Raw genomic sequence first — 21692 nt, 5'->3', positions numbered from 1 at the left:
ATGTAGAATAGAAGAAGTTTTGGATGCATCTATTTATAGATATTTTTGCTTTAATCTATTTTAACAAGGTTCCTTTGTGAAACACGTCAACCGCAGGATTGTTAAGGTCTCAATGGATTTAAAATGGGTTCTGCTCGACGCTGCTGCAGGCTAGAAAATAGCACATCCTTTGTCAATTAGGGAGGGAAGCACTTCCATTCTATCCTCAAACACCACGCAACAATCTGGGTCATCGGTGTATATTGGACCGTATCCTAAAACGACTCGGCTGAGATATTTCTTGTTTACTCATCAGAAAGTTGCGTCTTCTTGCCTATAATTAAAAAGAAAATGAAATAACTGTCCAATGATATCCTCTTGTACACACAGGCCTGTACACACAGCCTGAATTGACCCAATGAGTGTCATACCCTCTTTTTCTCTCACTCGTGTTGCCTAAAATAGCGTGTGTCCTTCCATGCCGACTGGTGGGACGCAGTTATTGTTGCTTGCACAAAGATAAAGCATGTCAGATGTGATTGCCGTGGACACAGTACCCCATGACATCATTCCCTGCACTCACGACCAACAGGCTGAGAGTGAAAGCAAATGAGTTGGATTTGTGGAAGTGTACACAAACCCGGGCCCTTTGCATGCTGCCAGCACTCGGCTAAACCCAACATGGGCAATCATGTCAACAAATTTGCCAGAGAGAAACTGTGAGAAAAAACGGGGACATGAGGCGGAGGCCCCCCTTTTCACCATCTTTAAACAAGATGGGCAGATAATGAGTTTCACATCATTAAAGCACCCTCTTGAAACGGCCATAAAGTCACGCATAGTCAAGCTGTATTGTGTCATATGAGCATTGAACAGCATTGCATTTGCCATGCCATACTGAATGGTTCTCTTTGGTATCAGTCCATTTATTTGAGGTTGTGCTAGGCTACACCTAAATAATGACATATAGTTAAACTGCCCTCTCAGCAGAGCAGAGTGAAACGGAGAATTTACAAAATAACAATTACAACAGTGATGACAACAGTTTGACAGTAATAACATATTTTAAATTCCAAGTCGCTAGGTTCAGCCTCATCCATGATGTCTAAGCAAGGTCGCAGACGCTCCTCTGTAACTTCAAAAACGTTTTATTTGTGGAGACTGCCACCTGTTGGACATGATGCCAATGTGGCGAGGCTTCGTGGGTTGTCTGTTTTGTTTTCTAATCTATCATGCTTTTATATACATATATGTGCATAATCTGTGTGAGCGACGCACCGCACGATTGTTTATGCCAAAATTATTTATCCGACAGCATTTTTACCTAAGCAGCAATACATTTACACCATAGCCAAAATGTATAGAGTCACTAGCCTATATAAATAATTACAACTACTATTATTTCACTACTAAAAATGGGAATAGACATGTGAATATTTATTGTTACGAAACTTTGGGGAGGAATTCATATTTAAATAAATGCTGCAGAATTAAACTGTGAATATAGTCGTGAAGAAACCTCGAGACGGTCAGGGCGGTCTAAGTGATTTGCCGCAATGTATGCGTCACTGCACCAATATATCAATGCGCCCAACGGTATCCAACGTATCCTATTTTCTTGTGTTTATGCTAAGTAAATATGATTAAAAACAACTATGCTACCAACTGATAACCATAAATGGTGAACTGCCTGTTGCCTGTATCGATAGTGTCGAACGTTTCCCTATACTGTGTGGATCTATATGAAAAACGAGTCCCGACCCCGCTCCGCCATTTTACATCTCACGCAGCCTCATTGTTGTGAAGAAGATAGCCGAGAATTCCTTCAAACGCATCTCCACGCTTTAAGTTGATGTATACGACTACCGTGGACGCACCCGAATTTATTTAACGTTCGTCGAGGTAATGGTTCTCGCTATACACACGGTCGACCAACATTTACGACAGATAGTGCGGCAGTGACACTGCAGATCGCCGTGTTGTCCTCCCGGTCGGCTCGCTCTCTCCAGGGTACGGTGATCTAAAGGTTAGCGCGCGCGCCCTCGGTAACCTCATGGTTCTAGGTTCCTCCGAGACGGTCGAGGGCTCTCCGAAGCCCTTCTTCAAACAATTCACCCAGACCACCACGGCGGAGGACTCGAAGACCGAGGCGATGACGAGCTCCGTGGGGAACGTGGCGGACAGCACAGGTACCTGCTCCCTCCGTTGGCTGTAACCTATCTCGTGGCGAGGAGCGGGTGAGGCTGCTGGTTGTCGCCATAAAGGCCGCAGTGTCTCCACCATTGCTTCTATGCGTCAATTAATGTATATGCTATCGTTGCATGTACAATAAATAAACACCTACAACTGTTAATTAGCCGGTTTTTGTGAGAACGTGAATTAACGATATTACTAGGGACTGGGACTTAACATGTGTTAAGATTGCTTGACGGTTGTGGGTTCTCATTTTTATTTCCATCAATAATGGCGGCAACTTCCATGTTACGATCTTAAGGTATTGATGACTGTAAGATTACTTGGGTTTCATATTTGCAGGATGTTGGCAATACACACACACACACACACACACACACACACAGGTTTTGTTGCATCACCGGTAGTCTAAATGCGCGGCATAGAAAAGCCACCAGGCTCCAGTGAAATGGATGACTCAAATCTCAAACTCTTGAAAAATTGTAATTCAAATAAATTTGAGTGGTGGCAAACGAGAGCGGCTTGACATCTCCTGTTTCAGGAAAGGCTGCAGACACACCTCTTAAATGGCATTTATTCAATTATCCATCAGCCAGTTATCGTTCATTTTCTCACTTGGCAAATTGATTTAATCTGTCAAATAGTACTTTTAGAGTTACTTTTGTAGTGTGTTTATACAAAAAGTCTGCTTACATGTAAGCCGACATTAACTTAGAATATAGGCCTACTTGAACAAAGTGAGGCAAAAATGTAGAATAAATAATATGTTCATTATTTGCCTTCTACTTCCATTCATTTCTTTTAATAGTTGATTTCACTAGAAAATCTGTCAGTTTGTCATTCTTTATTTTAATTTGTCCAGACCATTTTCTTCCATCATCTCTAACATATGATTTTCCCCCCTCCTTGGGTTGGGTTGGTACTCCAGAACCAACAAAACATATTCTTTCCTTCCAAGGGCTGGCAGAGTTGGCGCACCGCGAGTATCAGTCAGGGGACTTTGAGGCGGCAGAGCGCCACTGCATGCAACTCTGGAGGCAGGAGCCTGACAACACAGGCGTGCTGTTGCTCCTGTCCTCCATCCACTTCCAATGCCGTAGACTGGACAGGTGAGGTGGCGGGGGCGGGAGATGCATCGGTTCAACCTACACATAGCCAAGGGAGGCAGGAGCAGTGCTGGCTCTTAGCCCAATGTGACTTTGACTACAAGGCAGCTTGGTCCTTTTGGAGTGTCACTCGCTCTGCTGAGCTGGCTTTTCGAGTCCTCTGTCTATTGGTCAAGTGTTTCTGAAGTGTCTTCCCGGTTTTCACTTTCCGAAACATTCTTCAGTCACATTCTTTACAGGTTTCAGCTTACACTTGGTGGTTTCAGTTTATTCTTGTACATGGGTTTGCAATGGTGTCATGAATGAATCAAGGGTGCTTTTTTTTTGTTCAGTCAAGTCGATTGGGATGACCTGATCAAAGCAGTGTGTATGTCGTTATGTACGGTAGAGTTAATTGAAACTATATAATATATTTTGTACCAACCAACAATCAATTTCCTCCCCCCAGGTCTGCTCACTTCAGTACCTTGGCCATCAAGCAGAACCCAATGCTGGCCGAGGCCTACTCCAACCTGGGCAATGTTTACAAGGAGCGCGGACAACTGCAGGAAGCCATCGAGCACTATCGCCACGCCCTGAGATTGAAGCCGGACTTCATCGATGGATACATTAACCTGGCGGCGGCGCTGGTGGCCGCAGGGGACATGGAGGGAGCGGTGCAGGCTTACGTGTCCGCCTTGCAGTACAACCCGGTAAGGGATACACACACACACTGTGTGTCTATCTTCATGTATATGATTGATATTATAGCATATTCAGCTGTACTGTTTTTTACATTACTTTTTGTTTCCTCCTGCAGGATCTTTATTGTGTCCGTAGTGATTTGGGCAACCTGCTCAAAGCCCTCGGGCGGTTGGAAGAGGCCAAGGTATGTCGTCCTGGGTGACACTTTCAAAGCTGTTTGTATTATTTCATTTTTTAGTATTTTATTTTTGACAATATAGATTTTTTTTTAAATTTATTTTTTATTGCAGCCTAATTTTCCCCCCCCATGCCAAGCCCCTTCCATGACCTCACCAGGCTCAGCTACAGCCTCCCAACACCACCTTAAATACCTCAAACTGTAGCTTTCTCCTTATATTACAGGTTAAACTTTCCACACATAGCCGATAGGAACATTCAGGAGGCTTACAGGATTGAGAAATATTTTTTTAATCTAGTCACTCAACAAGTCATACCTTTTTGTCTCTTGTCTTCTAAGACAACCTACATTTTTTTCTTTCTATATTAAGTATAACTAATTGGCACATTGCCTTTCTCTCCACCTCCACCACTGGCTGCCTTAGTCTCAAAATCCCTTTGTTGTCCCCTGACCTTTCTACCGGGTCCGTCCCACCCCTTTCAGGAAGAAAGGCTCGAATTTCAAATTCAATGAGTGTTTTAACTGTCATGTCGTTTTTGATCAAAGTTCTCTATGCTAAGTAAAGCAAACTGTGGAGGAAAATCGCTGGCTCGGTCTTTAAGGAATAAATGAACTGAAGTTAGTTCATCTATGCAATCCAACAGATAAGATGGTCTCTAAACATAAAGATGTACTCCATTATCGTCCACGCAAGCCCAAATAGAACGCCGGCTGTCTCGGCACAAATCGTACCTCTTTGCTTTAACTTTTTTTTTGTTTCTCTACTACTTTCTCTTTTACAATACCAAGTAGTCACAAGGCCAACAATCCTTAGTCTGGGTCAAACTCTAAGATGTGGAGTCGTCTCTCTGGTTGAAGGCCATCTTATCTGGTGCTAGAGGGGGGTTCAGGAGTAGGGAGAAGCTCCAGGGAGACTCAAGCTCCCCCTGCTCTGTCGCCCCACCCCCCCGCGCGCACGCTAAGGTCTGGTGGAGTGTGCGCGCTCATGAGCTGTCTTCCTGACCCTCGGTGATGCCCCGTCATGGCTCTTTCGAGGCCCTCCCGCTGCTCTCACTATAGCCTCAATCAAGGGTGGGTTGTAATCACCACAGGCCCCTGCTCTGTATCTGTAACCAACCACCCCGGGGCGGTGGGTAGTGATGTTTGGGTGGGTTGAGGCCAGTGTCTTTTTTTTTTTTTGGGGGCCGTTTCTTCCAGAGGCTGGGGAGTGGCCGGCACTGCGCCAGGCAGACAGCTCACTATGTGCATTCCACCACCTGCGTCAGATGCTGCGTTAGAGAGTGGACCATGAAACCGTGCCGAGCAACAGCAATGACCTCTTCATTTCAGAGCTGTGGAGGCATCTAGATACAAATGATTAAACCGCAGGCTTCTTTCCCCCCCACTACAATCTCATTGGCCAGGAGTCAAGAAAGCAGGACAGGAAAAATATATTTTCATTTTGAATATGCAATGATATGATACCCAAGGAAATGTGATCAGTTCATTTGGGGAAGATCAAGCCAGCAACCCTTCCTCCTTTTCTAACCATTGTTAAACTGGGTTAAAACTACAAAACAATTCATAATCACAAGACATCAAAGCCTTTCTTCCCTCCCTTTTACCCTTTTTGTTCAGGCATTCTTTTGTGTGAAAACCATTCATTGCATGGATGACAATTTTAAGTACATTTTACGAAGTTCAACTGATTTGTTTTGTTTCCACATGAACACAGAATTTATCTTTTTTTTTTTTTTTTTGCAAACTTTATACTAATGATCTTGTGTTCTGATCTTTGTCTCTTTTGGTTTTTTCCACAACTGATATTGTTATTTAGAAGGTTTCAGGTGGGTGACTCTATTCCTGCGTAGGTGCCTGCCGGAAAGGAACACTAGGGCAGCATCAGTCCTCCTCTCCAGTCAGCTGCGGCCACCACTCTGACAAAGTCCAAACATATGGTAACGGGTTTGTAACTGCCAGCTAAAGACAAAAGAATAAAAACAAAACCACCTTCTCACTACCATGATCCTCTTGTCTTGTGGCTTCCACAAAAAGACAACCAAAAAAACAACAGTAACCAAATTGAAAGTACACTACGAATTCCTTTTTTCCGATATTTGTTCTCAGCTCTCTAGTAAACCAGACACTTGATTGACCTGTAAAAAAAGAAAGTAAGAATCCTCTAACACATGTTGTTTATTTTTCCTATTTTGATTTGTTTTTCCTTTATTCGGGGTTGCAGCGTTCTGATGATCATACACGTAACGCGCTGTGAGTCTGCAGTAGCGCACGGGCAGCGCAGCGATTACCTCCCCCAAGCGAACCAAAAGGAACCATGCGCAAGCACGCGAACCCATGCCCCCCTCCCCCCAGCGAACTTTCTCGGCCTGTCTGTTGCGGACCTTGCCCAGCCCTCAGCCAGCTTGCACCTCAGCATCCTCCCACCTCAGACGAGATACAATTGGCTATCACCTGGTTCTCACTTAACAATTAACCAATCACCTTGGCCCTAGCAGCTGTTTGTTGCGCAAAATTGATTTGTTGCCAAGATCACACTTGACTTGTCGCCATGATCACACTTGCCTTGTCCAATAGCGTGCAAAAGGGGAGACCGCAGAAGCCGTGTTCTCCCTGCCTATCTACCGTCCTGAGGTGGGTGCTCAGTGTGTGCCAGCCTGGTGCTGGTGGGATCAGCCAGGGCCTCTGGGCCTGCAGCCGTCTCTACTGGCCAGACAGCAAGCGCAGCGAGCGAAAAGTACCCCTGCGGGGTCGCGCAACTAGCGGAATGAGGGAGATGGACGCCACACCTCCGCGCCTGCGTGGATTTGTGCGCATGCATTACAGGGACCTTAATCTGCCCACAGTGTTCTTGATCCAAGGTTGTGAGAAAGTTCTTAAAAGAAAAATTAATGCATAGTAATAATTATAATTATGGCTACCTTCTTGAGCCTATTGCGTATTTGTTACCTCTTTTCATGCCAGAGGATATAACTGTTGGATGAGGACCTGTGGGTGGGTTGTGGTTGGATCAGCGCAGCGTAGGAATAAGCAATGCAGCTTAGCGCGGCAGACTAAAGCGCACGCAAGCCCATGCTGCAGACTCGCTTTTTGCTTATTCTGAGAGTGGTGTCTAATTCTGCTTTCTGGCCTCTCTTTTCGTCCTCGCTCTCCCTTTTCCTCTCGTCTCCGACACATGTTCTCTCTCTCTCTCTCTCTCTCTCTCTCTCTCTCTCTCTCTCTCTCTCTCTCTCTCTCTCTCTCTCTCTCTCTCTCTCTCTCTCTCTCTCTCTCTCTCTCTCTCTCTCTCTCTCTCTCTCTCTCTCTCACACATCTATTGTAAACCCTCTCAAGGCTTGTTACCTGAAAGCTATTGAGACTCAGCCCAACTTCGCTGTGGCTTGGAGCAACCTGGGTTGTGTGTTTAATGCCCAGGGCGAGATCTGGCTGGCCATACACCACTTTGAAAAGGTCAGTGTTCACATTCATCCCCATTTTTTTATTAAACATATTTCATTTCATGCATTATTCTCTATCCATTTGATTTTAATGACATTGGTCCTGTGTCTCTGTAGGCTGTGACCCTGGATCCAAATTTCCTCGATGCTTACATAAATCTAGGAAACGTTTTAAAAGAGGCTCGGATCTTCGACAGGTAGGTGTGATGTTCGGAATGTAAAGCTGTAAGACGACATTGTAATAACAATAACCAGTGACACCGGTCCTTGCCACGCCCATTTATATTTAGAAAATATAATGTGTCATCAGTCCTTGGTCATCAGTCCCGCCGTCAGACTATGCCTTCATAAACCCATCGCTCGTCTATATGTGAAGCTGTTTTTGTCAACCAAGATAGATTGTGCAGGATTATATTTATGACAAGAATACTGTGGGAAAATGTGAAAATAAAGGGTATTTATTCAATATCATTTTCTCTTACACTATGGTGTTTTGCAATGGCCTTATTCATTCTGCCTTAATCCTTATTTTTTTAGGATTCATCTTGATGCCTACGGTTAAGAGTTATTCTGCTTTTGATTAATTCTTAGAGCTGTAACAACAAGACTTGTTCATCATTGGTTGTATTTGTCCATTTTCAGAGCGGTTGCTGGCTACTTGCGGGCCCTGAGTCTAAGCCCCAACCATGCTGTTGTCCACGGAAACCTGGCCTGCGTCTACTATGAGCAGGGCCTTATCGATCTGGCCATCGACACCTACAGGCGGGCCATTGAACTGCAGCCCCACTTCCCCGACGCCTACTGTAACCTAGCCAATGCCTTGAAGGAGAAGGGCAATGTAAGAAATCCAGCCAAATATAGTTTTGGGGTAATTGCCTGTCTGAAAAAAGACATTCTCCAAATATAGAAAAGACGCATTACTCAACACCTCAGACCTTTTTTAACCCTTCTTGCTTTACTTATACACACCCATGTTTCGGGGCATCCCTGCCTTTCCTGATTTGAACCATCTATGCTTTCTCCAGGTATCTGAGGCGGAAGACTGCTACAACACGGCGTTGCGTCTGTGCCCCACCCATGCCGACTCTCTCAACAACCTGGCCAATATCAAGCGGGAGCAGGGCAACATCGAAGAGGCCGTCCAGCTTTACAGAAAAGCCCTTGAGGTGAGGGCCACAAGTCCTCCCATGACTTCATTTTTTTTTGTTGTGGTAAAATTTCAATGTTCAATGGGAAGCCGAAGACAAATTTCCACCAAGGTGGACAATAAAGTAATTCTTATTCTTATTCCTAAATACGTTATTCCATGTGTTCACACATTGGCTTTGCTTGTGCCCACAGGTCTTCCCTGAGTTTGCTGCAGCTCACTCCAACCTGGCAAGTGTCCTTCAACAGCAAGGAAAGCTGCAGGAGGCCCTCATGCACTACAAGGAGGCCATCAGGTGAGCTACTCGGGGCCGACTGACAAACCAACAAACCGTAACCAACTCAAAACTTGTGTTAAGATTAGTCTTTTTTAAGTTAAGTCTTTTAAGAGATTACGTTTTTGTCTCCCCCTTTAGGATCAGCCCCACGTTTGCTGATGCCTACTCCAACATGGGCAACACGCTGAAGGAGATGCAGGACGTCCAGGGAGCGCTGCAGTGCTACACCCGCGCCATTCAGATCAACCCCGCTTTCGCCGATGCGCACAGTAACCTGGCTTCCATTCACAAGGTAGGTGTAATACCTGAAACTAGCTGTTCACTCTTTACATATAAAGGTAAAATAGTAATTGTATAGTAATTGACATGGCATTTTTCCTTTTTAGGATTCAGGCAACATTCCAGAGGCCATTGCTTCCTACCGCACAGCTTTGAAACTCAAGCCAGACTTCCCCGATGCCTACTGCAACCTGGCCCATTGCCTCCAGGTACTCGTCGTCTCCGCTTTTCCGCCATAGCTCAGTCTGTTCACTGTGTGAGGTGTATTTCTAATGGGACCTCCTCCTCCCGCTCCCTCCCAGATCGTCTGTGACTGGACAGACTACGACGAGCGCATGAAAAAGCTGGTGAGCATCGTGGCCGACCAGCTGGACAAGAACCGCCTGCCCTCGGTGCACCCGCACCACAGCATGCTGTACCCGCTCTCCCACGGCTTCCGCAAGGCCATAGCCGAGCGCCATGGCAACCTTTGTTTGGACAAGGTACACGCCCTGATAAAAGCAAGTACATTTTATATCCTACTCCGTTGGCTTGCAAGGTTACTGGTAATGGCTGGGGCTGTCTGCAGGGTCATGTGCTAGGTAAGAGTAGTGTAGTGCCTTTTAAGAATAGTATGCTGTTTTTACTTGGGAAAAGATGATGACGTCTTAAAAGCAGATTGGGAAACGGGTGTGTGTGCAGGGTTATGGGGTGTTGTACGTTGGGACAATTGCGGACTTGGATTTGTGAAGACTTTTATCCACTGTTGTTTTGTATTGCCGTAAGAGACAGACATGCCAGTCAGGATACTACTGCTCCCGCTGCTTAGGAACGGCTCTCCTGCTGCAACTGTGGATGCTCATACAAACGTTTCCTCCAACAGATTAATGCTCTTCACAAGCCTGCCTTTGAGCATCCCAAGGATCTGAAGGCCAGTGGAGGTCGTCTGCGTATTGGTTATGTCAGCTCGGACTTTGGAAACCACCCCACATCCCACCTGATGCAGTCCATTCCTGGCATGCATATTTCCGACAAGTTTGAGGTGAAGGCCTTTTCAGAATGAATTCCAATCTACTTGAGATCCAAAATATGGCATATTAATGTTATCTTTGCACTGTGATTGATGGCCGTGACTAAAGTTCCTTTGTTTAACTTGGATTCTCAAGGTGTTCTGCTACGCCCTCAGTCCAGATGACAGCACCAACTTCCGTGTGAAAGTAATAGCTGAAGCCAACCACTTCACAGACCTCTCACAGGTACGCAGCGCCCATTTTAATGATCATCCTTGGATTCTTGTCGTCTTGATTCATACTGTGGGTTCAGCCATCTTATGCTCATTGTTTTTTCCTTCAAACAGATCCCCTGCAATGGTAAGGCAGCAGACCGAATCCACCAAGACGGAATCCACATCCTGGTCAACATGAACGGATACACAAAGGGAGCACGCAACGAGCTGTTCGCCCTGCGTCCTGCTCCAATCCAGGTCAGTTGGAGGCCTCGATCTTCCTACAGGCTGTACTACTGTGGATTCAGTCATGTGTATGAAACCTAGGAACAGAATTAACCCACTGCTGCTGTATTGTGACTGTGCATAGCTGTGGGTCAGCCAAATGAATGTGGATGTTGTGGATGTAGGTTTTTTTGAAATGCACCCATCTTCCCCCATCAGACCATGTGGCTGGGGTACCCAGGAACCAGTGGGGCTCCCTTCATGGATTACATCATCACAGACAAGGAGACTTCCCCTGCGGAAGTAGCCGAGCAGTACTCTGAGAAGCTCGCCTACATGCCCCACACTTTCTTCATTGGAGACCATGCCAACATGTTCCCTCACCTTAAGGTTCATTGCTTTTACCGTTTTGTTACAATTTGAATTATGGTCTCAAAGGCGACAAAGGCAAAGACATGGCAGTATTAAACATTCATACATGTCTTCAACGTTTTTGTCTTGTCCAACAGAAAAAGGCAGTGATTGACTTCAAGTCCAATGGACACATCTTCGACAATCGCATTGTGCTCAACGGTATTGATCTGAAGGCCTTCTTGGACAGTCTGCCAGACGTCAAGGTTGTGAAGGTGAGTGCAGTTCAATGGGCCATAATCAGACCACTTTACGTTGACTAAGAACACACATAAAGAACACAATTATTGAAGTAACTTATTTTCTTATTATTCTTAATAATAATTCCATTTTGTGTTCTACCTAATTTACTTTTTGCCAGATGAAGTGTGACATCAACCAGGAGACAGTTCCTGACGCCAACGGAGCTCTGTCCATGCCAGTCATCCCCATGAACACAGCAGCTGAGGCCATCATCAACATGATCAACCAGGGCCAGATCCAGGTCACCATCAATGGCTATACCGTCAGCAATGGCCTGGCCACCACACAGGTGAGCAAATCCTGCAGAGGAATGCAAAACATTGGCTTTCCATGTAGGGCCCAATCAGAGTTAGACATTTTTTTAAATGTTACCCAAGTTAGTTCAATTTTATCAAACTAATATTGATTAGTTAATATTAAAATATTGATTTTAAAAAAACGGGAGCTCTAAAACAGCCAGTAATCCTTCGACATGGCCAAGAGCTTAAATGTACTATACTGCTTTTCCAGATATTTTCAGCCAACCGCCTTGTAAAGTCTGGAACTTTGGCCAACCAGGTATGAGGTGTTGATCAGACATAACCAGAAATCTAAATCTGGTGGGATAATTGGTGGTGTGGTTTGGTGGTTACTGGATTGGTTACTGGATTCCTGGTCAAAATCGGAGGGCACTCAAAGCAACTGTACATGAAAATGCTAGGGGTGTAACGGTCCCGTCAAAACCATACAGGATCTCATGCACGGTTCGTTGCGCACACGTGAACGGATCGGGGCTGTGAACAAAAACGAACCAAACTTTGACGTGACCATTGCACCCCTAGAAAATACCAGTTACCCGCAGTCCATGGCTGAGAAAGCGAACTATGTCTCTGAACCACCATGCGATATGTCCTGTTTAGATCAACAACAAGGCAGCCACTGGAGAGGAGGTACCTCGCACCATCGTGGTGACCACCCGCTCCCAGTACGGCCTTCCGGAGGACTCCATCGTCTACTGCAACTTCAACCAGCTCTACAAAATCGACCCGCCGACCCTGCAGATGTGGGCCAATGTAAGGACTGCGACGCATGTGTCCCACTCCTACTAGGATGGGCACGGTTAAAAACCCTTGTTTTAGGTCAGCCTGGATGTTGTTGCCCTAAATTCATTCTTTCTAAATTGTGTTTTTTCTATCCTTTTCTATCTTATTTAGATCTTGAAGCGGGTGCCCAACAGCGTGCTGTGGCTGCTCCGTTTCCCAGCGGTGGGTGAGCCCAACATCCAGCAGTATGCCCTGAACATGGGCCTGCCCGCCTCCCGCATCATCTTCTCCCCGGTGGCCCCCAAGGAGGAACACGTCAGACGGGGTCAACTGGCGGACGTGTGCCTGGACACCCCTCTGTGCAACGGTCACACGACGGGCATGGACGTCCTCTGGGCTGGGACTCCCATGGTTACCATGCCGGGTAAGAGCACCGGGTCACTCGTAGTGTCAATTAAAAGCATGAGAATTGACGAGGTATAGAAATTATATATTTCAAATGCTGGAGAGACATTAGCTATAGAGTGGTTAAGCAAGGGCGCAGAACAGAGCACGATTTTGAAACTCAGCCAGCAAAAAACAATTTCCCATCCCTCCCTATATTTATCTGCCATTGTAAAGTATTGCACTTGTGATTGACAGGCAAGATAGTTTCCCCAAACCCATAAGAGGAATCGTTTCTGTCTAAAATCTGAACTGGCTAGGACAGAGGCAGGAGCAGTCAATTCGAAACATCCCAGCGGATTTCACTAAATAATGGGGATTAGGAAATTCTTAAAGAGGTAAGACTTGTGTATCCAAAACACTCCAATGATATCTCTTAAATCTTACAGTCCCTGTTTTCATGTTCTTGGTTTAGGAGAGACCCTGGCATCGCGTGTCGCTGCCTCCCAGCTCAAGTGTCTCGGCTGTCCCGAGCTTATCGCTCCCAGCCGCCAGGAGTATGAGGATGTCGCAGTGAAACTTGGATCAGACATGGAATAGTAAGCGCTTATCTTCCCTATGTGGAAAATTTCTATGTTGTATGTGTATGTTTGTTTGTCTACTGTCTGAGAGTGTCCACCCTACCGGAGTCAAATTCCTTGTATGTGTGCATACTTGGCCAATAAAGCTGATTCTGATTAGCTTGTTAACATTCTCTTTTTGGTGATGAAACGGCCATTTTGGCTATAATAACTACTATAGGGTTGTTAGATTAAAGATAACTATTTATGTGTTTTTGGTTCCGAAATGGTTGCCAACTAGCAGTTGAAAAATGATGCAAATATAATGAGGGGGGGGGGGGTGCAGCAATCATTTGCATTTGATCTAGCAAGCATTTGCATTCAACTCCATTGTCCCCTGTCCCATGCGTTCCCTGCAGCCTGAAGATGATCCGGGCTTGTGTGTGGAAGCAGCGAATCTGCAGCCCCCTGTTCAACACCAAGCAGTACACCACAGACCTGGAGAAGCTCTACCTGCAGATGTGGGAGCACCATTCGTGTGGGAAAAAGCCAGATCACCTCATCAACTTCCCCCAAATAGAGAGCAGCCAGAGTGCTTGAACTTTAAACCATACCCCCCCCCCCCCCCCCAACACACATTCTCACCGCACCTCATCTCCTACCCATCATGGGTTCACTCCATCGCATACCCGTGAATGTTTGTGGTTTTCCCTCCCCACCCCCCCCGACGCCTGTTAAAATGACTTTTACTTGTTGAGGAGCCGCACGTGTCATTGTGTGTCATGGCCTCACACAGCCGTTCCTGAGCCAGATTGAGACCCTGAGCCTGTCAACTCTTCTGAGACTCTTGTCCTAAAATATAATCACAGAATCGTCCTTGGTGTGTGTGTGTGTGTGTGTTTTAACAATGGAATGCCGGCACTCCCCACCCTTCCCAGAGCTTGGAATCTATTTGCGGATTTTCTTTTATCCTGTTAGTATGTAAGTGGACTGAACTGCTGGCCGAATGGGGCGAACAACATGCCCCGACATCGTGATGTTGACCTACTTTTGATTGTCTTTTGGTGGTTGATGGGACAGTGCTGCACAATACAAATTGTAACCTTTGACTAAAGTTGAATCAGCTTTACCAGAAACCCCTGAAAATGTTCATGGTTTTCAACTGCTTTTTAATTGTTTTAAGCCACCGTTAAATGCAAAGTCGATGTGCAAGTTTTGAGAAAGGTCTTCCCCATCAACAAATGCCAATTTTAAGATTTTTTTTTTGTCTCATTCGTATCTGTTTTCTGCATTGATGTCACTGTGCTTACAAAGACAATTGGACAAAGTTGGGAAAGGGAGTTTTTTTCCGTTGGTATTCATTGGAATGGGCCGGTATTTCTATAATCACCAAATTTTCTTTCAATTGAAACGGGAACAACCTAGGTAAGTATTTCCGAGTTTTGTTTTGTATGGTATGGTATGCTCTCAGTGAAACTACTTGGCTCTGATTAAAAAAAACAAAATAAATGAAATGTTAAACTGACTTAATTGTTGCTCTATTACACAAAAATAAATCACTCGTTTGGCCATTGCTCGAATTAATATGGCTGCCTTAACCAGAAGGGTGTTTTTTATTTAAAAAAAAAAAAAAAAAACCTACAAAGTACTGAGCCCATGTCAGTCAAACACTAAGTGAATAATATTGATTGCTTGCCAAAACTACCTACATAAACTAAACCCATGAACCCCGGACTTAACCTTGCTGGCTAGTCCAAGATCGTGCTTATGATGAATATAAACTCGGAAGATGTGTAGTTTACATGGCTCGAAGTGTTACTGCCCCAACACTAATCTGCATTTCCTTTTAAACTTAATTGTGGATTAATACAATATATAAAAGAACGGCAATATGTTTTAAGCCTAATGATCGCCAGTTAAAAATATTTAATACAAAAATAATTAGGAAAAAAAAATTAGATGAAAAAAAAAAAGTCCTTACTAGGTATGAATTGGGAATAGCACTGTTATTAAAACTGAATAAACGGTTAAATATAAATGTATTATCCCGGAGTCCCATTACACACTGGGTGGGGAGAACGTGTGGGTGGGGAGGTTGGTGATCACGCGCTACGTACGCGTCTCGACACAGGGAAACACACATACACACACACACACACCCACACACACACACACACACACACACACACACACACACACACACACACACACACACACACACACAATGATCGCTTTTGAGTTGCTGTTACCCCATCAATACATCACTACTATCGTGAGAAAGAAATCTGTTGAATCGACGTGAAGTCCGGTTAAAAGTTCTAGCGGTGTACACCCGCCGTCATGCCCGACGGACTAGTAACAAGCAGGTAGGAACAGACACCATTAGATTGTACTTCTCGGGTCGCCTTGTTATTCATGTTGCAACAACCCAACAGTTCTCGCACTGGACATTCAATCGCAGTCAAATGAGATGTGAATGTTCTGAATAAAGCAGCACGGTTTAAACGTGCGACTTTAGCGCACGTTTATTTTTTTTAAGTCTAAAGGTTAACAGACTCGCGTAAATAAAAGCATGACTTCAATACATAGTTTCGACAGGATACTATAGGCATAGAGACCTAATGGCAAAACATCTTACAACAATGCCCTTGCGCTACCAGGAGTCTGCAGAACGATGCCACGGGGATCGACCTGATGGTCCCTCTTTTTCAAGAGGTGCACGGGGCCATGATGACGGGCCACGTTGAGTATCACATCATTGTCATTACAAGGATGGTCGCCTTCAAATCTCCGAGGCATAAGCCAGGGGATGTAGTGCAACTGGTGGTAAGGTTCCAAAAGCAGAAACAGCCCTTGCATTAGGCATAGTCTAGATTAAAGCATTGCTCATTCTGTAAAATAATAAAAATATAAATGATCAAATAAATTTTATAACAATATAATATCATTATAAACATTGCAATACTAATCCGATCATTCAGACATTTGATAACATGAAAAGAATACATTTAGAGACAAGTATTTATTTTTCTAAACAGGTATCCAAAAAGTACAGCGAAATGGACGAGTTTTATTACAGACTCGTCGCCCGGTATCCCAACTTTCCCCTACCCGCCATGCCACGCAAGACCTTGTTTGTGGGAGAGAGTGACATTCGTGAGCGCAGGGGGGCCTTTGATGAGCTCATGAAGGCCATAGCTAAGCACCCCACACTCGCTACCTGTTCGGAGTTGATGGAGTTCCTAGGTAAAACTCAGCTGTGCGGCACTTTCACTATGACCATATTAATACACCTTCACGGAGGTGTTGTCGTAGGACACACATGTGTCGCTCAGAACACTAAGTGTGGGTCTGCTCCTTTTATGTGGACATGGGTAGCACACTAAACTGGAGAATATGGGTCTACTACCCCACCTCTGTGTAAACGGTTTATATAGATAGTCTCTATTCAATAGATTTTTCACAGTAAAATGTATGTATGAAATTCGGTACGTATACAAACCAAACCCACTGTGCATCCTTCTGCAGGCGCTAAGTCCTGTGATGTGGATGTGAAAACCAGAAACGTGTTACTTGGTGAAGAGCCGGTAGAGGAGGAGGAGGACAATTTCTTCCTAGGCGACGAGGCATTAGCTCCCAGCACCAGAAGACCAGCAGTGCAGCCAAGGAAGCCCAGTCCCATAGAAGAGAACAAGAACAAAACCAATGGTGATGATGAGGAGGAAGAGGAAAAGAGTGAAGAGCCTTACCTTGGGCCTTTAGGAAACACCAAGTAAGCATTTCTTTTTCACGTTGGTCACATTTCAAAAGTCAACAGAAAGCTCAACACTGGTCACACTTCTTTGAACAGGCTACAGCCACAGCATACAGTAACTGGCTAAGAACCCGCACTCTGAAATCGGCCCCATGCGATAACCTCTTTTCCCTTTCGCAGGTCAATCCCTAAGAAGGCCAAGCCACCAGTGAAGGCTAAACCTACGCATGCACCTCTGTTTGGAGATGACGAGCCCGTGGATAGCGACTTCCTTCATTATTCTAATAAAGAAGGTGCAAGCAACATGCATAGAACCATCTTAATGCATCTTAACCACCTTAAAAACACCTCTTAGTGCATCAATTCATCTGCGCTTATATCCTGGAATGCTGAAAGAAAAATCGTCCCACTTATTCAAAACTAAAATGTATTCAAAAAATGTCAAATTATTAGCCATTTGTGCTACAATGACGATGACAGGACTATTAATCTCTCTCCCTATAATACTGTTGCCCACATTTGTACGTTAAGCAAAATTCCAAACCACTTGTAATTTTAGAAAATGTATCACTTCTGCTATATTATGTTCGGAGGGGCTGGTGTGTCATGCCTGACCAGTCGAGTTCTCTCACGTGACATCCACAAAATGGAGACGTTTATTCAAAGTGGAAGAGAGCCCAGTTTCAACAAAATAAAACTAAAAGTCATAGATAACCTTGTTCACGATCATAGACTGAGGTGTTTAAAACCAAACAAAAAACACGATTCTGGGTTCATTGCCATTTTCATATGCATGTTGGCCATTAGGCTTGTGACACAGGGTTGTGTTAGCAAACTGGGCATGTTTGAATGGTGAACATTTAAGGGTTAGAGCTTTACTGACCACAGTGGATATGGATGGCATGGGTAATCCCTCTGACGTTTAATAAGGTTAATAAGGTTAAAACTTTGATATACTGTATTGATCATGATACGGTAATTCTATTTTCTTGGCGATTTAACTTAAAGGCATATAAGATGCCAGAAATCACAGAACCCAAATGCACAAGGCCAAACAGACTACATCAAGGTGAACCCTTGACACCTAACATCTTTGCATTTGTTACACGTCTATAATGTCAGGCTCTGCACTGTATTGATGGAGAATAACTCTCTCTCTACCTCTCCACAGGCCATTTTAAGTTGTTTGAGGATCCAGTCCTTGGTGGGACAGTGAACCTGGGGGATTCCCTGTTGCTTTCGACTGCACACGGACAGCAGTCGGAGCCATCTGCCGGGCTGTTTTTGGATGAAGAAACGGACACACTATTTAGGTACAGATCATGCAACCCAATCCGACCCTTTGATTGGCTTACAACTACACCCGCTTTACCCCTGGCCTTGACATGACCATAGCATTTTGGGCAATCGGTTATGCCAAAATGTATGAGAAGCCAGACCAGACCACAGTCAGGAGGTGGTCTGGGACACATTCTGACCACATCCAATGTAAATGCATTGGAATCCCCAGTACGCATATAGCGTTCATTTACATCCGAGGGAAAAGGGCCACGTGGGTCTGAGTCTGCAATAGAGGAAGTATTTGTAACAGAGTTCTCTGCAGAAAAAGTGAGGTAAGCTGCCGTTGTTTTAAACACATTTTGGTCGTGTGTTTCCCTGTAGGATACAGGACGACTTTGACAAGCTTCTGCAGGTGACGAAAAGGAATAAAAGCAAACCGTCTACAGCACCAAAGCCGAACTTGAAGCCAAAGCCCCCATTGTTGGAGAAGCCTTCTGCTGGGGCGGCTCCGCTGGCTGTGGATCAGCTCAAGGGCCAGATCGACATCCTCAAGTACATCCAACAGAATGAGGCTGATAGCACTGTGGAGGAAGACCTGTTCTAAGCGCCTTAATGCTCAAAATGGAAAAAAAATGTTTACTCGAAATTATGCAATCATCATATTCCAAGATTGGATCATCCATCTTTTAAACTTTTGAAAATGGACTTAATTGAACCGCTTTCTGTGAAACCTATAAGCATTAGCACTTTATTATGCATATTGTTTGCAGAAATATTAGACATAAAGAAACCAATCCTTATGACTGAAGCTGGTTATGGGGAACACGTTGCTACGGTTATGGTTGGGATGGAAAATGCAGTCTCTTTTTAAGTAAACAGGTCTTACTTTGGACTTTGCCCTCTACCAGAGTAAATTATTGGATTTGAACTGGCATTTTGACATTTATGAGAGGGCAACATGGGAAGACTTGATTTTTCACAGGCTGTTAATTAATAACTTATCGGGACGTTTGTTTGTAGAGCATTTTCGCAGTATTAACAGTCATAGTCTAGTTGAAAAGTCTCATCATTGTGTGTCTGTAATTAACCCTTTTTCACAAATATGGACCCCATAAATACTATAAATACTCCATAAATAATATGCTGTTTGAGGTCATCTTCAATACTTATTTTTTCTACTTTTTACTATTAACTTGTCACATTTAACATGAATCACATTCAAATTAAGCTAGGGAATGCTCTGATATGACAATAGGGAGAATGAAGATATTCTGTGTCTATGATAAAACACATACCTTTGACCTATTGATTATAAAAAATGTTTTACATGTTGTGCTTTCAAGTGATTCCATCAATAAAGATAAGGACCTACCAATATTGGGTTATTGGGTTATATGCCTTATTGGTAATGGACAGCATTCTCAATGTGGTGCATATGAACATGCATTTCAATAAACTTTGCCTACTTTAATTAAAGAAAACATTACAAAGTAAAATTGGCAGATGTACACACAGTTTCAAGATGTGTGTGCATTTAATAAGAGCTGAAAGAAAACATCAACAAAACTGGAAAAATCCCACAATTTGATTGTATTCCAACAAGAGAATACCGGGAGAACAGTGCTTAGCTTTCATTCAAATACTTGGGTTTTCAAGAGTAGTTTTCAGAGTAGTACATTCCACATCTTCCATGAGCTCATGGGTCCCTAAAGCATGTCTCTGGAGCCAGCAGCATCTCGCTCCATGTTGGCGTAGACCGACCTGTACACGGCCAACACATCCAGGGCGGCGGGCCGGAGCCGGGGGTCCCGTCTCTTGCACTCCTCGTGGATCTGGAAGAGGTGGAAGTGTGCCAGGTCGCCCCCGGGCACCCTCCCCATCAGATGCCGCGTCACATCGGGGATCTTCCACACGTCGCTGAGCTCGTCGTAGCCGGGCATCAGCTCGTCTGAAAACGGCTGGCCGCCGCCGTCGTCGTCCCCCTCGCCGCCGAAGGGCCACAGTTGCTCTGGGGCCACAAAGTCCCCCGTGAGCTCCCGGTGGCCGCACTTGGCGAGCAGGCCCCTGGACGGGTCCACCTCGGGGAGGGCGTCCAGGTCGTTGACCACCAGGCGGAAGTCGGCCGTCAGCAGGAACTGGGATAGGGTCTTCTCCAGGCTGTTGGAGTCACACATCACGCGGCAGCCCGCCGGGCTGGTGTGGAGATAGCTCAACGCCGAGACGTAGTCCAGGGCCAGACGCAGCCGCGTCTGCCAGGTGTCGTGGCGGCGGTGGCGCTCCTGTGCCAGTGTGGCGTCCAGGCCGAGAAGCGAGCCCAGCGGGTGGTACTCTGTGACCAGGAGGACCTCCTCCGGACACCAGCCCACCAGCTGCACCACATGGGGGCCCTGCAGGGTCTGCAGCATGGCCACACCGTGGCTGAAGTCCTCCAGGTACTCAGCTGAGGACAGAGTAGACAGGGCCACCTTCTGACCACGCCACTCAGACAGGTACACCTGGGCAGAAACAGGCATATAGGATCATCATGATATTCGGTTGAGTCAAAGTTGATTTAATACATGCTTAGTCTAATACAAGGACATAGCTTCAATGGTTTTAGTTCATATAGCAGGTGTATTCCAGTACAGTGACCCAAAGGGGGAGTTAGATACAACTCATTGTAACTATCTACATAAGTAGAAATAGTAGGTTTTCTAGTGAATGCAAAAGATATTAAGATATAAATTGTGTACGTCAAACATTTTAAACACTGCATAATAAATACTGAAATAGATATGAATACTGTCACGATGCAAACACTAATCTTACATTTGATGAGGGGGTGCAAGCCTACCTACCTGCTTGACTGCTCCCTGTCCGATGAGCTTCAGCTTGCGAACCTCAGCCTTCACCTGGGGACACTGCAACCAGGGGTAGCAGGTTTTCATAGAAGCCATCCTGAAGTGTCTGGGCGGACAGCCCATATGAGGTGACATGGGGTGTTCATCGCTTTGATGCAAAGAGTCCAGGTACAGGTAGATCAACACATTGGCAAACAGCAGGCCCCCTAGGCATACAAACACCACCGGAACACTTGTTGTTGTGGGGATGTCCCGGCGGGCCATCGTGGTAAACACGGGACCTTGGGAACGAGTGTGGGTTCAGTGTTAACAACTTTGTAGAAACTGATATGCAAACATCTTCATTAACTTGGCCTCACCACATTTTGGTAATGTTTTTTGATACACACCCAAAATAGTTACTAGCTGTAAATAGATAGTAGGCTCATAGTTGTAAATAGTAGCGTACTTCCGGAACCGGAGCCATTCAAAAAGGGGGCGTTCACTGGTGC

The 21692-nt window shown here is 45.0% G+C and overlaps 3 protein-coding genes across 9 annotated transcripts; 2 read left to right on the top strand and 1 right to left on the bottom strand.

Annotated features, from left to right (window-relative positions):
• Positions 1 to 1768: 1768 nt before the first annotated feature.
• Positions 1769 to 14851, top strand: LOC311344919 (UDP-N-acetylglucosamine--peptide N-acetylglucosaminyltransferase 110 kDa subunit). Of its 7 annotated transcripts, none has more exons than XM_084469264.1 (22): positions 1769 to 2168; positions 3131 to 3281; positions 3727 to 3970; positions 4078 to 4146; positions 7471 to 7587; positions 7692 to 7771; positions 8217 to 8412; positions 8600 to 8740; positions 8916 to 9016; positions 9137 to 9290; positions 9385 to 9486; positions 9580 to 9759; positions 10140 to 10298; positions 10423 to 10512; positions 10614 to 10739; positions 10926 to 11096; positions 11216 to 11332; positions 11479 to 11649; positions 12260 to 12412; positions 12554 to 12806; positions 13242 to 13365; positions 13746 to 14851. In XM_084469264.1, the coding sequence occupies exons 1-22, from the start codon at positions 2033 to 2035 to the stop codon at positions 13924 to 13926; spliced, it is 3216 nt and encodes a 1071-aa protein (XP_084325390.1). In that variant the 5' UTR covers positions 1769 to 2032; the 3' UTR covers positions 13927 to 14851. The 7 variants fall into 7 exon arrangements, with proteins under 7 accessions (XP_084325390.1, XP_084325388.1, XP_084325389.1 ...); XM_084469262.1 differs by having other exon boundaries at positions 8217 to 8442; positions 9580 to 9777; XM_084469263.1 differs by having other exon boundaries at positions 3101 to 3281.
• Positions 14852 to 15541: 690 nt separating this feature from the next.
• Positions 15542 to 19500, top strand: hs1bp3 (HCLS1 binding protein 3). Its single transcript, XM_084469243.1, has 7 exons — positions 15542 to 15692; positions 15987 to 16152; positions 16365 to 16572; positions 16855 to 17098; positions 17261 to 17373; positions 18252 to 18393; positions 18743 to 19500. Exons 1-7 carry the CDS (start codon positions 15667 to 15669, stop codon positions 18963 to 18965), a joined length of 1122 nt encoding a protein of 373 aa, XP_084325369.1. The 5' UTR covers positions 15542 to 15666; the 3' UTR covers positions 18966 to 19500.
• A 445-nt stretch (positions 19501 to 19945) lies between these two features.
• pomk (protein O-mannose kinase) lies at positions 19946 to 21590 on the bottom strand. The gene is made up of 2 exons (XM_084469244.1): positions 21199 to 21590; positions 19946 to 20856 (listed from the first exon to the last, which is right to left on the bottom strand). Exons 1-2 carry the CDS (start codon positions 21463 to 21465, stop codon positions 20068 to 20070), a joined length of 1056 nt encoding a protein of 351 aa, XP_084325370.1. The 5' UTR covers positions 21466 to 21590; the 3' UTR covers positions 19946 to 20067.
• Between the last annotated feature and the right edge of the window lie 102 nt (positions 21591 to 21692).

The sequence above is a fragment of the Micromesistius poutassou genome, assembly GCF_964030765.1.
Source record: "Micromesistius poutassou genome assembly, chromosome: 6".
Lineage (NCBI taxonomy): Eukaryota > Metazoa > Chordata > Actinopteri > Gadiformes > Gadidae > Micromesistius > Micromesistius poutassou.
Note: the sequence above shows the minus strand (reverse complement) of the source record. Positions and strands in the feature narration are given on the sequence as shown.

Bases quoted from the DNA above. Each gene is read 5' to 3' on its own strand.
- LOC311344919 (XM_084469259.1), top strand. From the start codon at position 2,033: ATGGTTCTAGGTTCCTCCGAGACGGTCGAGGGCTCTCCGAAGCCCTTC. The intron at 3,971-4,077 runs GTAAGGGATACA...TTCCTCCTGCAG, and splicing joins CCGCCTTGCAGTACAACCCG to GATCTTTATTGTGTCCGTAG. The intron at 12,413-12,553 runs GTAAGGACTGCG...TATCTTATTTAG, and splicing joins CCCTGCAGATGTGGGCCAAT to ATCTTGAAGCGGGTGCCCAA.
- hs1bp3 (XM_084469243.1), top strand. From the start codon at position 15,667: ATGCCCGACGGACTAGTAACAAGCAG. The intron at 16,573-16,854 runs GTAAAACTCAGC...ATCCTTCTGCAG, and splicing joins GGAGTTGATGGAGTTCCTAG to GCGCTAAGTCCTGTGATGTG. The intron at 18,394-18,742 runs GTACAGATCATG...GTTTCCCTGTAG, and splicing joins GAAACGGACACACTATTTAG to GATACAGGACGACTTTGACA.
- pomk (XM_084469244.1), bottom strand. From the start codon at position 21,465: ATGGCCCGCCGGGACATCCCCACAACAACAAGTGTTCCGGTGGTGTTT. The intron at 20,857-21,198 runs GTAGGTAGGCTT...GTTTCTGCCCAG, and splicing joins GACAGGGAGCAGTCAAGCAG to GTGTACCTGTCTGAGTGGCG.